Raw genomic sequence first — 21,510 nt, forward strand, 5'->3', positions numbered from 1 at the left:
TAGGAGTGAAAAGTACATACTTTGTTGTGACTAGCATCTTGTTCAACATTATGTCTATATAATTCATTTATGTTGTTACATGTAGGAGTAGTTAATTCTTTTTCATTGCTTTTTAGAATTCCATTCTGTGAACGTACCACAATTTATTTATCCATTCTCTAATTGATGGGCATTTAGTTGGTTTCCAGTTTGGGGCCATGGATAAAGTAACACTGCCGCAACATGCTTTGCATGTCTTTGAGTGGGTAAAAGCTCTCATTTTTCTTTGGTAAGTGAGCGCATGGCAGTGGAATTGCTGGCTCATTCCTCCCTTTCTTTATCTGTCCTCTCACAACCTTCTGTCCTGCTTGTGCATGTTGGTGCTGGGCACTCCCTCGTCAGTGACTGGAGCAGAGGACACGTGCTTCCTGCAGACCTGCCCCAGGACTGTTCCTTCCCTGCGTGGGCACACATTTAGGATGGACTTTTCTTCTTCTTATTTCTGTAAAGCATCTTATATTTCCACTTCTGTTGTTTAACAAAACGGAGCCTGCAACTCACTGTTTTTACAGTTACCAGCTTGAGAGCCTAAGGTGACTTATAATGGCATGTTTCCTCTGAGGAGTGATAACTATGGGTTTTTGTGGGGCCAAGATCCCTCTCAGAATCTAATTAAAGCTATGTGCCCTCCCATAGAAAAATGCAGGTGCAAACACACACACACACACACACACACACACACACACACACGCACACAATTTTTCTTATACTTTCAGGGAATCTGTGGACCTCCATGAATCCCAGCCACTGTGGGTTCATGGTTCCCAAATTAAGAATCCTTCTTATCTACTTTGTAATGCCTTACATTTTTTTCAAATGCAACTTCCCTTGACCCTAAGACCTTCTGTTCCAAGCTGTCACTGTCAGCGGACATAGACACATGGAAGGACTGTATGTATAGAGATGTGTATAAATACAGAGGTCCTGACCTATGCCCAGCTGGCAAAGGAGGTAAGAGTTACCGGCACTTACAGAAGTAGTTTTAATTGTTATGGTATTCTCATTCTTTTCACTTGTGCCGGCATTTGAGAATATTTCTGATTATACCCTTCACTACTCCTTTAAACTTCTTAACTAGAGTTTAAAATGAACACCCTGCTGTTGGTCTGGGCCCTCCCAGGCTGAGAAGGTGCCGCCTGGGCACAGGGACAGCCGGCCTTGGTGGGGTGTGCTTGCCCCAAGCCTCAGCCTCACCAGGAGCCTGCCCTCCTCAGCCTGAGCTTCCTGTCTCACATTTTTAATGGATGAATAATTGGGTGCCACTTGATTGCAGAGTTCCTTGGAAAAGCACAGGTGTGGACTAAATGAAGTAGGTAATTAAATAGACCTTTTCTAAATGTGATATTGAAAATAATTTGATGACAGTGGTAGCAGAAGTGGAGTCACCATGGCTTCTTCTTATTCTCTGGTGCTTTTCTCCTAAACAGAAAGAGAAGCAGCAATGTTAGAGTAAGCACTGGATTTGTATAGCTTTGGAACTTTGTTTTATGCTTTTGATTATAAGAACAAATTTGGGCTTCATCCAGGAGGCAGTGTAGCATCATGACAAGACTTTAATATATAGTTCATAATAAATTGGGTTCTTTTTTCCTGGAAAAATGAAAAGTTTTTGTTTAGAAATTTATTACTTTAAAGTTTTTACAAAAGTAATAAACAGTACAGAGTGAAAATCATGTTCCCTCCTCTGCAATGCCCATTTTCATTCCTCAGGGATAAACACTGTTAATTGTTTGTCTCCCCAGGCATTTTAATCAAGCCTATGAAAGCATTGTATGGATTTATTTGTTTTTATAACACTGGGAGGCATTTATACATTGGTGTGTGGTTTGGTTTTTCCACTTTGCACTGTATCGCAGAATCCTTCTGTGTGTCTACCTCTCTCCCTGTTTTCTTGTCTTTCTTCTTTAGCTTATTTCCCTTTACCTACCAGTTTTTAGAGTAACGAGTTGGTACCCTAACCTCCAAAGATGACCAGTAAGTGTTTTTTTTTATAATTATGAACACATGGATTTTAATGTATTAGGTGTGTTTTCACTCAGTGCAGTCATTCATCTTGATGCTCAGGTAGTCTCATCTCTGTTCATCGAGACCTTCTTCAAGTCTTTCTGATGAGACTCCAGTTGTCTCTGTTGACTTTCTTACTTGCAGGTATGACAGGTATTCCAGGCTATTCTTTTCTCCAAATTGAAATTAAATTGAAGATTAAACCTCAATTTTATTTTGGGCTGTGTTTAGCAAAATTGTTCTCACTAGGTTTAACCAGATTTACCTGCTGCACCCCTGGGTGTGCCTTATCAGTCAATCACCAAATATTTTTGAGAGCTGCCATGTGCAGGGAAGTCAGCTGGATCCTGTCATGTAGCTAACATGTCACCCCCAGAGTTCCCCTTCTGACGTGCCACACACACCACAACCAAAACAGCTAAAACAAATCCTTATTATGTCTCTGCAGTTTATCTTTTATCTTAAGAATATTTATGAGAAACCACTGATCCATAGAAAATAAGCAATAGAGGACCATATACAAATGTAGTCATTACTTTGTTTTATTGCACAGTAATTTACATACCATATAATTCACTCTTTGTGAGTGTTCAGTTTAATGAGTTTTGTAAAATGTATACAGTGATGCAGCCAACACTAAAATCTCACTTCCACCACCAAAAAGTTCCTTTGTGCCCCTTTGCAGCCAGTCCTCATTCCCACACCCGTTCGGATAGCCATTGACCTTCCTTTGGATGCTATAGTTTTGCCTTTTCTAGAATTTCACATAAATGGCATCATGTAGTATGTATTTGTTTGTGTCTGGCTTCTTTCGCTTAGTATTTGTTTTTGAGATTCCTCCCTGCTGTTGTGTAGATCAATAATTTGTTCTTTTTCTTTGGCTGAGTGATATTCCATAGTATGGATATCCTACTATTAATACATTTGAAGTTGGACATTTGAGTTGTTTCCCCTATTCCCTTTTTGGGCTACTATGAATAATGCTGATGAACATTTGCATACAAAGCTTTGTGTGGACATATGTTCTAATTCTCTTGGGTAGAGCTTGGGATTACTGGATCATACAGTAAGTGTATGCTTAACTTTTTAAGAAACACCAAATGTTTTCAAAAGTAGCTGAACCATTTTGTATTCATACCACCAGTGTATGAAGATTCTAGTTGTTCCACATTCTCACCAACACTTACGACATTGTCATTCTTTTTAATTTTAGCCATTTTAGTGCATGTGTAGTGGTATCCAATTGTGGTTTTAATTTTCATTTCTCTAGTGCCCAGTGATATTGAGCATCTTTTTATGTACTTGGCCTTCTGTATGTCTTTTTTTGGTGTCTATTCAAATCTTATTCAATTGTATGTCTTCTTTTATTGAGTTGTGAGACTACTTTCTATATTTTGGATCCAAGTCCTTTGTTAGATATGTGTTTGCTTTTGCAACTTAATTTTAAATTGAGTTTTGATAAGAAATTGTCCAACTCGTCTATGTTTTTATTTGAAAACAAAGATACAACCTTATCCAAAGAAAATGCTAATACATTTCTTAGAATAGCTTTATAATCATGCAAGGGAGAGAAAGAAAAGAGAAAGTTCAAAGAAGGCATAAAGGAAATATTGGGGAAAGAGTGGAGTAAGAGAGTATAAAAGGATTAGAAAAAAGAGAGATGGGGATAGAACCACAAAGAGAGATGTAATGAGAGAAAGAAGCTAAGAAATGGAGGAAGAGAACGACCAACAAATTTACAGTTATGGAGAAAAAAAAGAATAGATAGGAAAGGAGAAGATGAATAAAAATGCCAGCAGAAGAAAATGCCACCACTGTTCCTTTCATTGCGCATGTCCTGTCTGCTGCATCCAGCACTCCATCGTCTCATCTCTCAGTTCTCCACTTCTCATATGGCTGCTTTCTGGAAGTCTCCCCTTTTCTCCCATATCCCAATTCTTCAATATTTTTACTGCTTCACCATCCAAACTTACAAAATAGCTGAGTTGTGTCCTTTCCATTTTTACTATATAAAAGCACAGACTCTGAAGTTGGTTGTTTGGGTTTGAATCCTAGCTCTGTGACTCCGGGCAGAACCTAACCTTTAAAAGTTCCCGTTTTACGATCTGTAAAATGGGAGTGATGGTAATACTGATCTCAAAGTTGTCTGTGGAGATTAAAGAATTGATGTAAAGCTTTTATCATCATACTTGGTACGTAGTGCTTGGTAAGTAGTACTTGGTCAGTAAATTTTATAGCTGCTATTAGTGTTTGTGCGTGTGTGTGTGTGTGTGTGTGTGTGTGTGTGTGTGTGTTGGCAGGAAGGTTGTTTCTTGATTATCATTCCTTCTACCTTTGGCTCTCTGTTCATCTTCTTTTAATCTGGGGGAGTATTTTACCAAACTAAAATACTTAAATGACAATATATCACAACAAGCATCATGCTTCTGAAACTCCAACTTATAAACACAACTGTATTTGTTCATCTGGAATGTCAAGTTGAAAGTAATAATAAGGAATATTTACATAGTGCTTTAACTTTGAGCATGTTAACCTAGTACTGACAAATATTAGGTCGTAGAAGACTTGTATGGTCCAGGGCTGGAATTTCCTGGTTTCTTTAATACTGAGATGCCAAACCACAGTTTGATAAATACAGCTGAGGCAGGTGAGAGGTCTGAGCTTTTATGTAAATGCAGGACATGAACTCTACCCCTTTCATGCCGGTCACCGCTGCCACAATTCCCATGGAAAAACAGAAGGTAGTATTTGGAAGGGGCCTCCCTCCCAATGCCAGATTCCTTTTGTACCATTTCTCATCTGCCTCTGCCTCAACACGATGACTGAAAGTTTCTTTGCTTCTGAGTAATTTGTATTTTTTGGATTTTTTCCAATTGCTGGCAAGTTTCCCCTTACATTGAACTAAAAGTTGCCTTGATCCTGGATCAATATAGAGGAAAAACTTTCTTCCCTCTTCTACATGTAGACCTTCAGCAATACAAAGTCAGATTATGTCAATTCTTTGTTTTGTCTCTGTTAGGCAACATTTCCCAGTTCCAACTACTGTTCTTCAAATAACATGACTTCTATATTTCACTTGCCTTCCCATTTGCCCAATTTTGGATACAGGCTGATTTGTTAGGATGCCACTTAAAATGTGGCACCTGTGATTGGACCCAGTGATCTAGGTGTGTTCTTTCTTCCTCCGTTTGAGGTCCCATTCTTCTATGATTCAGCCTAAAATGCTGGCTTCAGTTGTTTAGTAGAACACGGTATTCATTTATTTATATTTGGGATGATCACATCATCCAAACTAGGATAATTTTGAGAGTGAAAGAGGAGCATGATAAATAAGCTCAGACAACAGGCATAAACCAGAACTGTCCTGGGCACACAGGGATATCTAGTCACTTTAATTATAGTAAGTTGAACTTAAGCCTAAGCTCTTTTAAGTATTAATTGCTGATAGCTCCTGGTGCTCCTCTACACCTTGTACTTAAGTAGTTGAATTTTTCCTGAACTTCATATTTATGTTTGTATAAAGTTTAATTATGTTGATGTTTGTCCTGTGGAGATCATTGAAAATCTAGATTTTTATCTGCCACACTAGCTATTCCTCCCCAGACTGTGACATCTGAAAATTTGATCAATAACTTGCCTACATATTTTTTCAAGTCATTGGTAATCTAAAAGGTGCCTTCCCCTCAGTACCCACCTACCTCATGCTCGTGGAGGTCTCCTGCTCTAAGGGTCAACTGAGAACCAAGATCTTAGGGTGTTCCCTTCTCGAGTGTTTTATAGGAGACAAAAAAGACTGTAAAACCTTTCAGAGCAGAAAGAATAGATATCTAATGGTTCTCCGGTAACTTGGCAGGAGTTTCCTCTTGCAGATAGGTTCTGAGCATCTTCTGTGTACCAGACAATAGGCGCTGAATGTGGAGTTACATGCAAGCATGTTGTCAAATAAAAGGCACCGTCTAATAGCCGGGTGCTAGAATAAAGGCAGAGATCAGCCAGAGTGGGGATAAAAAGGAGGAAGACATTTTTAAAAGGGTATCTTTCTGTTCCATTGTGATTGCCTATATACAAATTTGACAGGGCAGTTAATAAAAAGATAGTTTTTGTGTATTTCAAAAGTCATTCACATAGCAAAGAAAAGTTCCTTTGGTCTCAGTTTCCTCTCTTCTTGACTACGGGATTCATATATATATAAATTTATAGATATATATAATTTATTTGTTTAAACTTTTAGAATTCATTTAATCAATTTTAGAATACTGGCTTTTGAATACTTTTTATTGCAACTCTCAATAAGAAATACCTTTTACATTGTAATCCAGCACGTGCATGTGTGTGCATAGACACACACACACACACACACACACATACACACACACACACACGGGTGCACCCCCCACACCCAGAAACAAAAGTTTCTTGAAAGAATACTTGCTACTTGCAATGTCTTCTCTTTTCCTTCCCTTCTCGTCTTTTCCCTTTGTCTTTCTCTTCCTGTCCCATTCAGTTCCATTTCATTCCATTCACAAAATTGTGGTTGAGAGCAAATAAATTGATTTCCAGCCTGGTTTGCACAATTACAGTTTGTGAAACTCTGCTCTAAAGTTGTTGTCTGTTGACTCCTAATTGTCTATAGGTGCTTTCTGGTGAAAATAATCAACAGAAAGCTAGTCTTACTTGGGCATAAATCTGCAGTAATAATGATGAATAGGACTCCATGATCTTTTGTTCTTATGGATAAGTCTCTGCTCACAGAAGAACTAGCATAATAAACTGATTTTGTTTTAGGTCTCCTAAATGAGAACAGCGATTAATTCAGTACTGGAACAATGAACATCAAGCAATTCTTCCCTCTAAATATCTCTATTACATAACTGTTACTTGGCGTAAACTATCCTGTGTTAGACTTTTTAAAAAAATTTTAGGCCAGGAGTAGTGATAGCCACATAAAATTTGGTCTAGAAAGGCAAGCCTACCTTGATAAAGTTAATTTACCTTTATTAACAGTTTAATTGTTCACCCATTAGAAAATAATTACTTTCTGAGTAGAGAGCTTGAGGTCATAAAATTCCCTGTCCAAGTGTTTCAGCTTGATACTGTTGTAGTATTCTTAGGTAGTATTCTGTAGTATTCATAGGTACAGATGTTCAGATAGTCTTTTTGTAACACTTTTTTGGGCCCTTGTAGGAGAATTTCAGCATCTTTAGGAATTTGAAACCAGGGAAAGCTAGACTGTCACGTTATGTGTTTTAATTTCAGTGAATGTACTTAGGTGTATTCATTAAAGTTCTAATTTGATAAATAAAAGAGTGTCTTCTACTAAATGATGAAGATGGGCTTTGGAGACAGGTTGATCTGGATTAAATCTAAAAACTAGTTTTGAGACTTTAGATTTCTAAAGTGTTCTAAGTTTCTCTTTCCTCATTTATAAAACTAATACTTACCTAAAGGATGTGTAGAAGAATTAAATGAGGTAATGCATGTGACAACTCCTGATATATAGGAGATACTATACAAATATATACTTATATATAAACATATATAAAATATATTATAAATATATATGTATGTATATAAATACATATGGATGTATAAATTCACTTTCTTTTCTTTCAGATCTGATACTTGTATAATGGAATTTAGAGACTTGCATTTTGATTTCTGAATCAGTCTGCTTATTACATATTTTTGATTATTGGTGTTGACCTGGCACATTAAGAATGGAAAAGTTAATTGAAAAATTATACATTCTGACAGCAAATTCCACTTATGTCTAGTGTAATGGTTTGCTCAATGCTGAAATTCACACCTTGAAAAGAATGTAAATTTGTTAATGCATTTAAATTTTATTTTTCCTTCCCACTCCAAATGAAGCAATGGATAATGTTTCATTTGTTCTTGAATATTTACCCATTAACAGATGAATCAGGCAATTAATCTCTTTGAGACTAAGATTTTGCAACATTTTTATTGATGTTTTAGCATTTATTTAATTATATATACTCTTGTAGAATATTTCCTGTGAAAACCATTCATTAGTTTCTTTTCAAGTATAACTGTTGCACAAATATGTATTTATCTTTGTAATATTTCTCTAGAAGTTGTTTTATGTTGCACGACTGTGGTAGGATGAGAATGGAAGCACATTTTACTCTCTGGCCAGTGTTGTTTCCACTGTCTATACTTGCTAAATACATTAACAAGTGCCTTAATAAATGCCTTAACAGTTCAATCTTTAATTGACTAAAATCACATCTGTTGTGGGAAAGAGGTGTTCTTAGTATGTGGTCATAAAAATGATGCTTTTTGAGGAGTTCCAGCCATGATCGTCAAATCAAAGTTGAGGCAGAGAAGTCAGAAGGTTCCTGTCTGAGGATATTAAGGGCTGTTGTGCAGAAGCCGGTTTAGATTTGTTCCAAATGGCCTCGAGGTGTACATTGTAGAATTATGAACAGTATTTAAAGTGAGACAGATTCTGCCTCAACATGACAAACCTGCTTCCAAATGGTGCCTTTGTGTAGCAGCAGCACACTGAGTTTGGGTTCAGAGGCTCTCAGTTCAAATTCCAGCTCAACTCCTTACCAGCTGAGTGGACCTAAGAGCAATCTCAGTTTCCTTCTCTGTAACACAGAGGAAATGACCCTGGCTAACCCTCAAGGGTGTTGTGAAGATCAAATGATCTCGATTATCAACGTGTAGTACTCTTTATGGTTTACAAAGCCGCTCCATGGTAGTAAACTGTGTTGAGCAAACCAGGTGTGGCATTCATGTCTTTACCACCCTGAGGTCAGGTAGTCACTTGTCAGGGCATTCAAGCATCCTACGTGTGGTTGAACTTGTTCATATTTATAGTTTATTCTAATCTAGAGATTCTATCATGCAGGACTGAGGCATCTCACTCTCTTGAGTTTTTGTTTCTTTACCTCAAAGAAAGGAAAGGTTGGATTTATCTGAGGCCCCTTCAGGTTCTGACATTTTCACAGTCTACAAGCCTGTAACTACAAGAGGCCAGTTCTTGTCCTCTTCAGTAGTAAAATACCCGACTTTCGGCTAGAGGAAGTTATACTGCCATCTTCATGGTTGCCAACCTATATGTTGTGATTAATTTTAATGTTTGCGAACACATGGAACAAATTTTCCTTGGCTTTTGTAGCATTCTAGATCAATACCCTATCTACACTTGCCTTAGGCAAGGCAAGGGGAGTAGATGTTTGGTTTGAAATGTCTAAACAAAACAAAACACACTTCTTTTTAAAACTTCTAAATATAAAGAGATTTATGCAAACACTGTATTTCAGGATGTGTTTCTTAGAGAAACTGAAAAACAAAAACAGAGTTACAGTTATATTTTTGGCTAATGAATACATACCTCTCTCTTGATCAACTCTCATTCTAATTGCTGGTGTCTAGCAGCACCTTTTCTGCCTGTCCTTTACCTGAGGAAGAGTTTTCTTACCACTTTCCATTTTATTGTAGGGAAGCTTGTGTTTCTGTCACAGAGATCCTTGTCTTCACTGAACTCTTCTGTATCCTCTTTACATCATAAAGAGAGAAAGGAAAGTCCCTGAGGCTCTCCCTCCCCACCTTTCTCCACGTGGAGATAACAAAGCTCCTGGCAGCCATGTTCCCTGTAATAAGTACGGGGTGATTTTACAGCTACCGCGAAAGAGCCATTTATTGAATGCCTGCCTTGTGACGGCCACTTGCAGATGGTTTAATATGCCTTGCCTCATTTAAATCTTAAGACGTCTTTAGGAGGAAGGAGAAATGAGAAAGTAAGAACTTGAACTACACATACAATAGCCCCAAATGGGGCGCGATAGTCAGTTTCTGGGGTGCAGAAATTGCCTCAGATAACAAATTATTTTAGAGAGTGCTTTTACAGGTACAAAGCAAAACATTTCAAAACTATTTAGGCAGGTATTGTAAGTGGAGGTGTAGACTGGTTTCCTGCCAGATTTCCATGGAATAACATGGGAAGGTTGGTTCTTTGACTTACAGGGTGACATGCTGTGGGTCATGTCTTCCACGCCATTTCAGTGGCTTTCACATTTCTGCCTTCCGCTAGCATTTGTAAGCAGGCAAAAATGCTGCCAGTTCTTTCAGTTTAAAGTGAACACTTCTGAGTGGCTTAATTTTCTTCCACAGCTGTTAAAAAAAAAAAAAAAGTTCTAATTCTAAGCCATTGTTCTTATAATATTGCCTGACTGAACATACCATGTCTTGTTGGATTACTAATATTTCCCGAATATCTGTAATTCGGCAAAACTGTTGGCCTCGGATCTTAAGGTTAAGCTTTTTAAAAAATTTAACTAAAATTACTTCCTTTTATTTGTGCTTTTGATGCTTGCTCTATGCTTTTTTTTTTTTTTTAATTTCTTGAGCCTTAAAGTGCTGAAGAGATTGTTGTAAACTAATTAAAAAGGATGCGGAACCGATTTCTAATTGGAGAACTTTCTAAAACTTTTTTCTTAGCAGTATTTCACCACTAGTTTTAGAGGATGAGCAGACCAAGGAACACTAGAGGGTTAGTTTTAGAAGTAGGGTGAGGAGGGGTGATGAGGGTGGTTTCCCTGCAATAGCTGAATTCCTGCACCCTGGGAAAAACTAGGCTTGTCAAAGGCTCTGCCCATACTGGTGCTAGAGATTGCATCTACATATTTTAAAAGCTGTTACACGGTAATGAAGATCTTATCCTCTGCTCACTGCCATTCTGTTTCAAGAAAGCGGAGAATTTTATACAAAAACACATTGTGGCATCTCAAACCAAAGTGGGGAACACCTGGTCGTTAACTTGGCACGTGTGTTGGTGTGTGTTGAGGTTTCATCTGGAAACTCTACTTTTTGTTACTCTTTGCTGAGAGCTCTATAAAGGTTTAGTCATCTCAATCTTGGTGAGTCTAGTGCTGAAAGAATGAAGCAATATCAATAATAATGTCTTACATCTCTAACAGCCTTTAAAGTTCTCAGAGAACTTTGAGAACTTTCACACAGATTTTTTGCACCTCTCAGCAACCCTGCAAATTAGGTACTACTTTCATTATGTAGTAAATTTAGAATCAGACAAAGTGCGTGACTAGTCCAAGACCAGATTTTTTTTTTTTTTGTGAGTTCCAAAGAAGGCAGAGAGAGAATTAAACATGCACACACTTCACCACCACTTCACCACCACCAATAAAAGCTTTTCTACAGGAGACTGTGTGCCCTGCGTTCCTTCCTGTCAGCCTAAACAGCCCTGCCGTATTCTTTCCCACGCAGAAATCTTCAGTTACTTACTGTAATATAAAATGAGATGTCACCTGTGGGAGGTTGCTGAGGAGGACTGTGAAACTAAGGCCCTGAAAATGGAAAGGGCTTTTGAAATCTAAGGCTTTGTACCTCAGCCAGAGTGGGTGGAAGCTTGTTCATTTGGCCATCTTCACTTTCCCCCTCCCTCACCCGTTCCCCACATCCAGTGAATTATTAAGCCTGTTGATTTGGTTGCTTTCTCTTGAATCCACGGCTACCCGAAAGCTACTGTACAGCCCCAATTCAGATCCCTGCTCTCTCTTCACACTGTCATGGGCTTTGGGGCTGGTCTTCTTGCTTCCTGCTCACGTCACCTTTCATATGCTGTAAAAGCTTAAAACCCTTTAACAGTTCAATGTTTTCTATGGGATGTAGTCCATCTTCCTTAGCCCAGAACATAACACTCTGCAGATCCTGACTCCAGCCTACCACTGCATTCTGGTGTCGCTGCCTAGGTGGTGGTTTTCCTGCAAGGTAGTGGCTCCCCTAGCATCATTCTCTGCCCTTGTACCAGCTGTTGGCTCATTTGCAATGCCCATCCCATCTGAGCGTGGGAACCCCCTTGCCCATGTGCTGAACTAGTATTGGCTCTCTAAAATTTGGCTGTGTCTCCTCCTTTCTTTTCCTTTGAGAAGTCTGTTCTGACAACCTTGACTGGTGAAATTGGCCACATGCATCTTTGTGCCTCATAGCACCTTCTCCAGAGCTCCATTGTGAAGCTTCAAGTGGACTGTGAGCCCTCAGAGAACAAGGTTTGAGTCTTAACACCTAGCATGCAGGGGATGACCCCATGCAGGGGGATTACAGTAAAACATAGGTTGGCCCAGTGTTTGGCTTTACTTCACAGTGACTTCAGCCACATAATCAGGAGTGTTGGACCATGACTTGGTTATTTACCAGCTACCCAGCAATTAGGACTGCTATTGGGGTGGTGTAGAATTTACAAAACATATTTTCTCTGTCAAAGGACCATTTCCTAATGAGTTTAATTAGGAATCTGTAATAATGGAGAGGAACACAAATTTTCTGTTTTCTTTTTATACATGAATAAAGTCACAAGTATAGGCTATAGAGTTCAGTTGCACTTGAACATGGATTTATGCTTTTGCTGCACTAAGACAATGTAGAGTTTTGTCACTTGCCTAATACAGGGTAGTCAAAATAGTCTGCAGCGTTAAATTGGGAGCATTCTTTTGGCAATATTTGTGAAAAATCTCTATATTTGTGCTTCAAAAAATTTGTATAATTCTCTTTGTAGTTGCTAATGTATAGGAAATAACTTTTAGGGTTTGTAAGATATACTGCCAAGGGAAACATTTTTCAGGTGTAGGTCTTTGGTTTTTGCATGCATGTGCTGAGTGGTGATTCCTGTATCATATTGTAATTGTGATGGTCTCTCAGCTTACTTTTAGCAGCTGGAAGGTTTCTGTTTTCTACTACCTATAAAATATTTACTCATCCATAATAGTGCCTTTTAAACTAGAAATTAAGAATTACTTTTCTATAGCTTTGTGTGCACATGGGGAGGGGGGCAATCAATAGAATTTGTGTTTATAATTATGAGATGTAGAAAAAAAGCCATTATTTCTTTTGCCTTTTCTAAATTCCTTCATATTTCTTGATCATTTATATCAGTAGAACCACAAGAATGTGAAATTTTTGAAAAGATCGTCTTTTAGCAGAGAAGGAATGGAACAAATTAAACAAATTAAACTGAGTATAAAACAGCAGGCAAGATTTAATTTTGAAATCATGAGACTGTGCTTAGAAATATCCTGATGTGGAGGAAGACTCTTCTGATAGAGTTCCTGTATTTAATTAGATAAATTTATATCCTGTCTCAGAATGAAGTAAAACTGAGAAAGCTTATACTTTTGCAGTCTCTAAATTTGGTAAAATATATCAAGAAGCCTTAAGTAGAGGTAATTTGTTTGATAGATTTTGTGTTGTAAGAACATTTGTCAAAGAAAGGTCCTGTGATTGGAGGCAAAAAGGACTTTGCCTGTGAAAACATTGGGGCTGCATATTATTAATTTCAATATTTTAAAAGTTAATAAAAGAGACTATTGTAGCAAAAAAGATCATCCTTTTAAATATAACTAATTTTAAAGAAAATAATGGGACAAGCACATTATTATAATATAGTCAAGAATGTGGCTAACGTGGATATTTGAGTTGACTGAATTCTATTTTTGTGACACATAATTGAAAAATGAGAATGATTCTAAATATTAACACATCAACCAAAATAAAGTAAATATCCTGACCTGGAGGAAGAATTTGTAATATTGAATTCATACAATTTTTGTGAGAAAAATAAAATTAATGTTTGAATTTTCTATATCACTACTCCATTATCATAGAATACTAGGAATTAATTGACCTTTATTCTAGATTGCAATTCGTTCCACAAACATACAAAATCATTTCCATATGGAGAGATTGTTTAGTTCTTCCATTTTCCTCATTAAAAAGAAAACATATTTTTCTTTTTAACTTAGAGATATCACTGACTATATACTATTTCACTATGATTTTCTATCTTGATGTTCAGTAGTGGAGTCAGGACTGTAATCTTGGTTTGTGTTTTTTGTTTTCTTTTGCTTTATTTTTCGTCATGTCACACTGCCTCTCAGATTGCTACACCATATTCATCCAGGTATTTGGAAACTTGAGGAATAGATGACTCTAATCGTCAGCTGGGAGTGTTTCTACTTCCTGCATCACTTTGGCCATAAAAGATACATACCACAAATACATATCAATTGTGCTGGGCGCGGTGGCTCACGCCTGTAATCCTAGCACTCTGGGAGGCCGAGGCGGGTGGATCATTTGAGCTCAGGAGTTCGAGACCAGCCTGAGCAAGAGCGAGACCCCGTCTCTACTAAAAATAGAAAGAAAATTAGCTGGACAACTAAAAAATATATAGAAAAAATTAGCCGGGCATGGTGGCACATGCTACTTGGGAGGCTGAGGCAGAAGGATCGCTTCAGCCCAGGAGTTTGAGGTTGCTGTGAGCTAGGCTGATGCCATAGCACTCTAGCCAGGGCAACAAAGTGAGACCCTGTCTCAAAAAAAAAAAAAAAAAAAATTTACACAGTCTAATAAGGCAGTCAACACAACACCATGAATCTCATTCCATTCACTTTCTAAGACCAGATCCCCCGCTATAATTAATAAATGCCTTGTAACAATTACATTGATTTGACTTCTTTATAAATTATGCTGGCTATAGTATTCTTTAAAAAACTTATACTACTGAGGAAGGGGATATTTTAGCTGAGTTTAAATAATTATTTGAAAAGGATGTTATAGAACAAATTTAAGAATTGGCTGGAGCATGGACTATATTTTTAAAATGTTCTTTATTTTCAGGGATTCCAAGATTTCAAAACTAGTTGATAAGGGAAATCTAAGAGATGCTGGTAGCCTTAGTTACAGTATTTTTGTTTGTTGGTTTGTTGTAGACTGCCTTTTCAAGGTGTGTCCTATGAACCGATATTCTGCCCAGAAGCAATATTGGAAAGCCAAGCAAGCCAAACAGGGGAACCACACAGAGGCAGCCTTGCTGAAGAAACTACAGGTAAGGGCCAAGCTTCCATTTCCATGAACAGCAGTAACAAAAGATGCATTTGCAGCTTTCTAGCTTTGTGATTTCACCAAATGCATGGAGACTCAGAATAGATGTAGCAACACATTGAAAGTAGAAAGGACTTTTAAGTAATAGGGTGTGACCACTTATTTCCTGGCATGTAGGTAACGCATTACTGCTGCACTTTTTTAGGGTGTGCCAGAATAATTCAAAGCTTCACATCAAAATCTAAACCAATTCAGAATCTCTGTATTAAATCCAGTTATATTTTTCTTGACATAATACTTAATTTCTTTTAACTAAAAGACTATGGGAAAAAAAATTGAAAGACCATTGTTTCCGATATGGCTGTGTATAAATTTGATAGAACTTAATTTTACATCATTAAAATTCCTATTACTTTTAGAGTTGAAAACTTTGAGACTTTAAATTCACCTACTGTCCTGGTTGATTTTTTTTTTTTTTTTTAGCAATATTCCTTCTTGCACTAATTTTATAACTATTTTATAAGACCAACTAGTTAGTACTACTCTGAAATTTCCAACATAAAAGTGGCAAAAGACTTTTTTGGCTGCATTTCAGCATAAATTGAGAAATTATCATACTATTTTATAGCCATTTAAATATTGCTCCTTTCCTCCCTCTGTCTTCAAGCACCAAGATTAAATCCATCAGCTCTTTTTATTTCTAGATAAATTCTTTCTTCCTAAAGAAATTATTTTTTGTCAGTTATTATACTGTTTATTATGTTTCCACACTGAATATTTGATAATCTTCTTATAGCATGCTGCCGAACTGGAACAAAAACAAAATGAATCAGAGAATAAGAAACTGTTGGGAGAAATTGTGAAATACAGTAATGTTATACAAGTAAGTATCTATTTTCTCTTAAAAGAGGTGAATATTTTATGGGTAGGAAAGCCAAACTACATTAAAATTGTGAGATACAGGCTGGGCGCGGTGGCTCATGCCTGTAATCCTAGCACTCTGGGAGGCCGAGGCGGGTGGATCATTTGAGCTCAGGAGTTCGAGACCAGCTTGAGCAAGAGCAAGACCCTGTCTCTACTAAAAATAGAAAGAAATTATATGGACAACTAAAAACATACATAGAAAAATTAGCCGGGCATGGTGGGACATGCCTGTAGTCCCAGCTACTTGGGAGGCTGAGGCAGGAGGATTGCTTGAGCCCAGGAGTTTGAGGTTGCTGTGAGCTGGGCTGATGCCACAGCACTCTAGCCTGGGCAACAGAGTGAGACTCTGTCTCAAAAAAAAATAAAAAATAAAAAAATAAAAAAAATTGTGACATACAATAGTTTGTTCTTTGGTGGGAATTATAGATATTGGGATATATTCAGTTGTTATTCAGTGCACTATTCTTTATGTTTAAGAATAAGTCTGATGTATACTCATCTATTGATAAATGATCTTATCTGGATGTATGCACAGGTTATCACATCAAAAGGAAGAACATAGGGAAACACTTCCTAAAGTCCTGTAATAGAATAGTCCTTTAGATTAATGGGACTAATGTTTAACATATGGAGCTTTATCTTTTTATTTCGTGAAGAAAGTTTTCGAATTGTACTTTCAGATGGAAGTTGTCCTTGCATTGTTGTTAGAAGTTCTTACATTTCAATTAGTGTGCACACTCTGATTTATCTCATCTGCATTCCTTTCCTGTGCTTCATTTAGATCTTTTTAGCTTTTTACTTAGTTATTTGTTAATATATGCCCCACCTTGTTCCAAAAAGAATGTAAGGCATTTTCCAAAATACATAACCACATAACAAGATAAAATAGAAATAAGTAAGGCAATTGGGTCAAAGGGAAAATAATGGTTGGACAAAGAAGCTCAAGTCAGGGGTGAGGCATGTTCATAAAAGCCATGTTGTAAAGTCTGGTAAACTTTGGCTCGAGATCTTTTTCTTGCCCACTTAGCTGTAGGGAAGCATAGTATGTTAAGGCATTGGTCTAGGAGGGCCATACCTAGAGCCAAATGAGAGGTCTAGAAGCACAACTGTTCCCAGGAATAAGACCAGGGAAGTGTTTTTCCTATGCACGCTCATAAAGAGGACACTGTTTTTAATACAGTAAACAATAGCCTTAACTTCCTTACAGTAAATACTACAATGAGGTGTTTCACAGAACTGTTTTTAAAAATAATATCTCCTGATATTTTGTTATTGGCCAGTGGCAAAATGTCAGAGTACAAGGCAGTCAAAGCAGTTTCCTGATGGTATGAGATGAGAGAACCTGGCTCTGGCGCTCCTGGGATGTATGACTTGATCTAATGGCAGATAATGTGCTACTCACGGCGTGAGTGGGCTGCATGTCCCTTGGGAACTCCTCCATAAAGAGAGTTTCTCTTAACTATGTTTTGATTAATATTAAGCGTCAGCAAGTGGAGCTTATGTTCCTTGTCAAGTGCCTGAAGTGCTAACGTTTGCCTGCTCAGTTAGGCACTGAGCCACCTGCTTCAGCACAGTGGATCCCAAAGGAGTGGGGTCGGCCCAGGAGAATTTCCACTGGTTTATGGTAACATGGGAACCAAGGGTGTGACAATGAGCTTTTTCAAAAAGTTGATTTTTGTTCCATTAAAGAACTGCCCTTTATTTTGAGATAATTTCTTATAAGGCAGGTACTAAAATTGCCATTCTTTTTTGAAATGATTGTAATCATGGATGGGAAGCTTATTTTGTTTTGGTTTTCCTACTCCATAGAATCATGTTTTGGTAAAGATTTTGTTCATGGGTTCTGAGAAATGGTGCTTTTACACTCATGTGAGAGGTGGTAGGGTCAGCATGGATCAGTGTCCTCTGGCAGGAGTTGCAGAGCCTATTTGGGATGTGTGGTCTGCCTCCTCACAGAGGAAGAAGTAGGGTGGCTGTGGGCAGGGATGGTTAATAGCACTAAGTGGGTCCAGGCGTTATTTTTTTTTCTTTAGCATAGTCTGTTTTTGTGGCTGTGCAGGCATTGAGAAAGCATGTAGTTTAGGGGAAACTCCAGGTCTCCTTTGGAAAGCCTGATTTTATTCTGTTATTTATCAGTAGAAGAGAATCATTCAGAGGTGTCCCCTGGTTTGTTTTCTGTACATGCCCACTTCGTTAAGCAGCAGAATTGGGGATGGAGGTGAGGAGGAACCCAAAGAAAGTAAAGTTAGAAAGATGGTGAGCGTGGAGTCCGAAAACACCTCCTTTGTTTAATCTCCACCTTGAGCCATGTTATATGGATATGATATATGTATAAATACATAAATATGTTTAACAGAGGAGACCAAAGAATAAAAGTGGTAATCCCTGTCTTTTCCCTACAGCTACTGCACATAAAAAGCAACAAATATCTGACTGTCAACAAAAGATTACCCGCTTTACTGGAGAAGAACGCCATGCGTGTGTCCTTGGATCCTGCAGGAAATGAAGGGTCTTGGTTTTATATTCATCCCTTCTGGAAGCTGAGAAGCGAGGGTGACAATGTATGTAAATATAAAATTAAGAGGGAAGTAGTGGGTTCATAAAGAAAATGATTCTTAATAAGTAAGAGAATCCAGAAAGTACAAAGAAAGAAAATACAGTTTTAAATCAATAACATTATTTTTATATTAATCTCTTTGCTAGGCTAAATGCATAGATTTATAGTACAAATTGTGTTCAGAAATCATAAAAAGCAAAGTTTAGATTAATTGAAAATCATCTTCCAATTAGAATAGAATGAAAGAACTGAAGCAACCTTATTATTGGCTCAGACTTACAAAAGAGAAGCAGAATTTACTTTCTTGCCTAGTCAGGAGGGAGCATGGTTGTAAGGCAAATGAGCTGTGTTTAGGAAATGGCATCTGCCCCTTTGAATTAATAGAGTAACACTGTGAATCGTGACAACATTCCTTTCACTGGCTTTTTGGCCAGCTTCTCACAGTCTGTAAGCCTTAATAGATGCATAATGTGTGAGGAGCCGTAGGTTGGCATCTGTTCATTGATGACAACTATATTTAAAACACATTGTGGAACATGTGTGTATTGTCATGTAAATTTTAGTAGTTGGTAGAATATTTCTGCCACCTTACAGAGTAGAGAAAAAATTATGAGAAATGATTCAATAGGATCAATAGTTGGATTTTTGTGTGTGTAATAAAGTATCAGGTGACAGTTCTTAGCACATGGGAGATGCTCAGTAAATGCTGGCTGACACTGAACACTGAATAACCTTTGTAAATAGGATACCTTACAAATATTGGGTCAGGTGATCAATAGTTGAGATTTCAAAAAAAATTAACATTATGAATTCAAAGCAATATGAAAGTGTAATTATTCTGACAGAGTTTTCTCATTAAATACTTTGATTACATTTTTAATATGTTATAGAATATTTCTTGTCTTAAAAATGTCTTCTTTTTATAGTGAATCTATTTCTTACAGTGAATTTTGAAGTACAAATTTAATTCCACAGGATGCAAGCTTCATGATTTATTTTGGTTAATAGATTATCTGGTGATATCTTCCTTCGGTAAGGTTTGGGAGAAGCATGGCATGCAGGAATGTAATGCACTTTATGTCTTGTGTTGGTTGGATTCTGTAAAAAAAAAAATAAGTCCTACTTTTTTTGTTTTTTTGGCATCAGGTGATGTGTGCTGTGAGCATGATACATATTTTATTTTCAGTAGGTAGTTAATTACAATCAACTCTCAACTATTCGGGGACTGATTATGCAGTCTGTGAACAATTTGTATCTTTTGATGCACTTTCTGGCAACGCTTGTTCCCTTCCCCAACTCCTGAAGGAGTAGTGACCTGTCTGTAGGTGACCTATGAAAATTAAACATCAAAACAAACAAAACCTGAGCTCAGGCTCTGAAGGAATGCTATGAAATGATTGAATAAATTGGGGCCTTTGGATTAGCTGTGGATCTTATTAATTTATTCTGTCTCTTTATTTATTCATCCTATCTGTTCCTTTCCCTGCTTCTAAATCACTTTACAACGTCAATAGAGAGTTGAATGTAATGAACTATTTCAAATAATTAGTTGTACTGGAAAAACAAAACAAAACACAACCTATCACTCAGACAGTCATTCTCGGTGAAAATGGACAATGTAATTGTTCATGCAATATAGGAGTTCTCCTCATCTAGATGTGCTTCGTAAAGCATGGCTAAAACAACCTTCCACATTGCTTTTTGCTGAAACAGCTCACTGTTTTTGTTCGCCACTGTGTAGCTTTTGTGTGTGAATAAGGTTGCTGTGAAAGCATAATGACACCCACAGCCCTGTATTGGCCACATAAATAATTGTATTGTAATCCTCATTTTCTTCCCTAAAAATAGATAGCATTTTTCTAAAATATAAACCTACTGCAATTTGTTGAAGGCAATTGGAAATACTGTCACTTCATAGCTGGTGGTTCAAATACTACTGATTTTCTTTAAAAGCATATTAAGTTAAAAAGAGAAAATTGGAACGTTTAGAGGACTTTTAAGATGATATTTTACTATTTAGCAATAGTTATGTTACAATTTGGGTTGTAAGTATCCAACAACATATTCTGTGACCCAAATGCAATGCAAGAATGAGGCTGATGATAGTCTGGGAGAGTATTTTTATGATATGGCTTATATAATTGTGGGATGCCTGGCTTTGGGGGTTGGGGGGGTGGGGGGGAGAAGGGAGATTCATGGATCTCTCAGCTTTCAACTGTGGAGAAAGTCCTTGGTTACTGTTGAACTGTTAGAAAGTCACTGGGGACAACCATGAGCAGAGAATATAAATATTTCATTTTCATTTGTCTTCCCATGATTGAGTAGTTAATTTTTCATTTTCAATTTTGATCTAAGAAGACGTGGGTTCTTTACCTTGATGGTGGATTTTAAAAGTGAAAAAAGGCCATATATTCTTTAAATCAAGAGAAAATGTTAACTCCTAGGGAAAGAAACTCTTCAAATAGCAAGTAGATTTTGCTATTAAAAAAAAAAAACTATATGCCTTGAATTTCTAGCAGAGGTGGAACTAGAACCCTGGTGTTTCAGTTCCTATTGTGATATTCTTTTCACCATCCCAGGTGCCACTTCAAAAGAAGGGTAGCTGTTAGTGGCTTTATATCCCTCTTTATTTTCAGCAAAATCCCAGCTTAAATCTTATGGCTTTTATATAGAATTAACAGAAATGCTTTTGGAATTGCGATTAAAAAAAAAAAAGATGTTTGTGCACTAGAGTGAATGCAATGGCTGATCCTAGGATGTGGCAGAAAATGATTTCACCCTGAAGTTCTGTGTTAAATATACAGCTTCTCAGGAAGCATCTGATCCTATGTGTGGATCAGGCCCCAAGCTGCACTATTCCAAAAATATTACCAAGTTCCATATTTGCCAAGTTATCTAATTAGGTATGAATTTCCCCAGAATAGGGACTATTTCTTCCACACTTTTGTTTTCTTCCTGGCACCTCTTAATGTTCTTTTTATTTCACATGATTGGCATCTCGTCCATATCATTTGCAAATTTTATTCAGCTTGGCTAGTTAGGGTAGACATTGTCAAGAATAAGAACGAGGACTTGAAAATTAGTGAATTAAAGTTAGATTTTACTTGTGAATGATGTTCTCA

At 37.3% G+C, this 21,510-nt stretch overlaps 1 protein-coding gene across 2 annotated transcripts in view; it reads left to right on the top strand.

The window, feature by feature from the left end:
- ITPR2 (inositol 1,4,5-trisphosphate receptor type 2) overlaps nucleotides 1-21,510 on the top strand; it is a 461,522-nt gene that overhangs the window by 79,917 nt on the left and 360,095 nt on the right. For both annotated transcript variants that reach the window (XM_045554169.1, XM_045554170.1), the window contains exons 3-5: nucleotides 14,796-14,911; nucleotides 15,704-15,790; nucleotides 18,234-18,392. In XM_045554169.1, coding sequence (XP_045410125.1) covers nucleotides 14,796-14,911; nucleotides 15,704-15,790; nucleotides 18,234-18,392 — 362 coding nt within the window. The remainder of the gene's footprint in view (nucleotides 1-14,795; nucleotides 14,912-15,703; nucleotides 15,791-18,233; nucleotides 18,393-21,510) is intronic.

Source organism: Lemur catta, chromosome 6 (genome assembly GCF_020740605.2).
Source record: "Lemur catta isolate mLemCat1 chromosome 6, mLemCat1.pri, whole genome shotgun sequence".
Classification (NCBI taxonomy): domain Eukaryota; kingdom Metazoa; phylum Chordata; class Mammalia; order Primates; family Lemuridae; genus Lemur; species Lemur catta.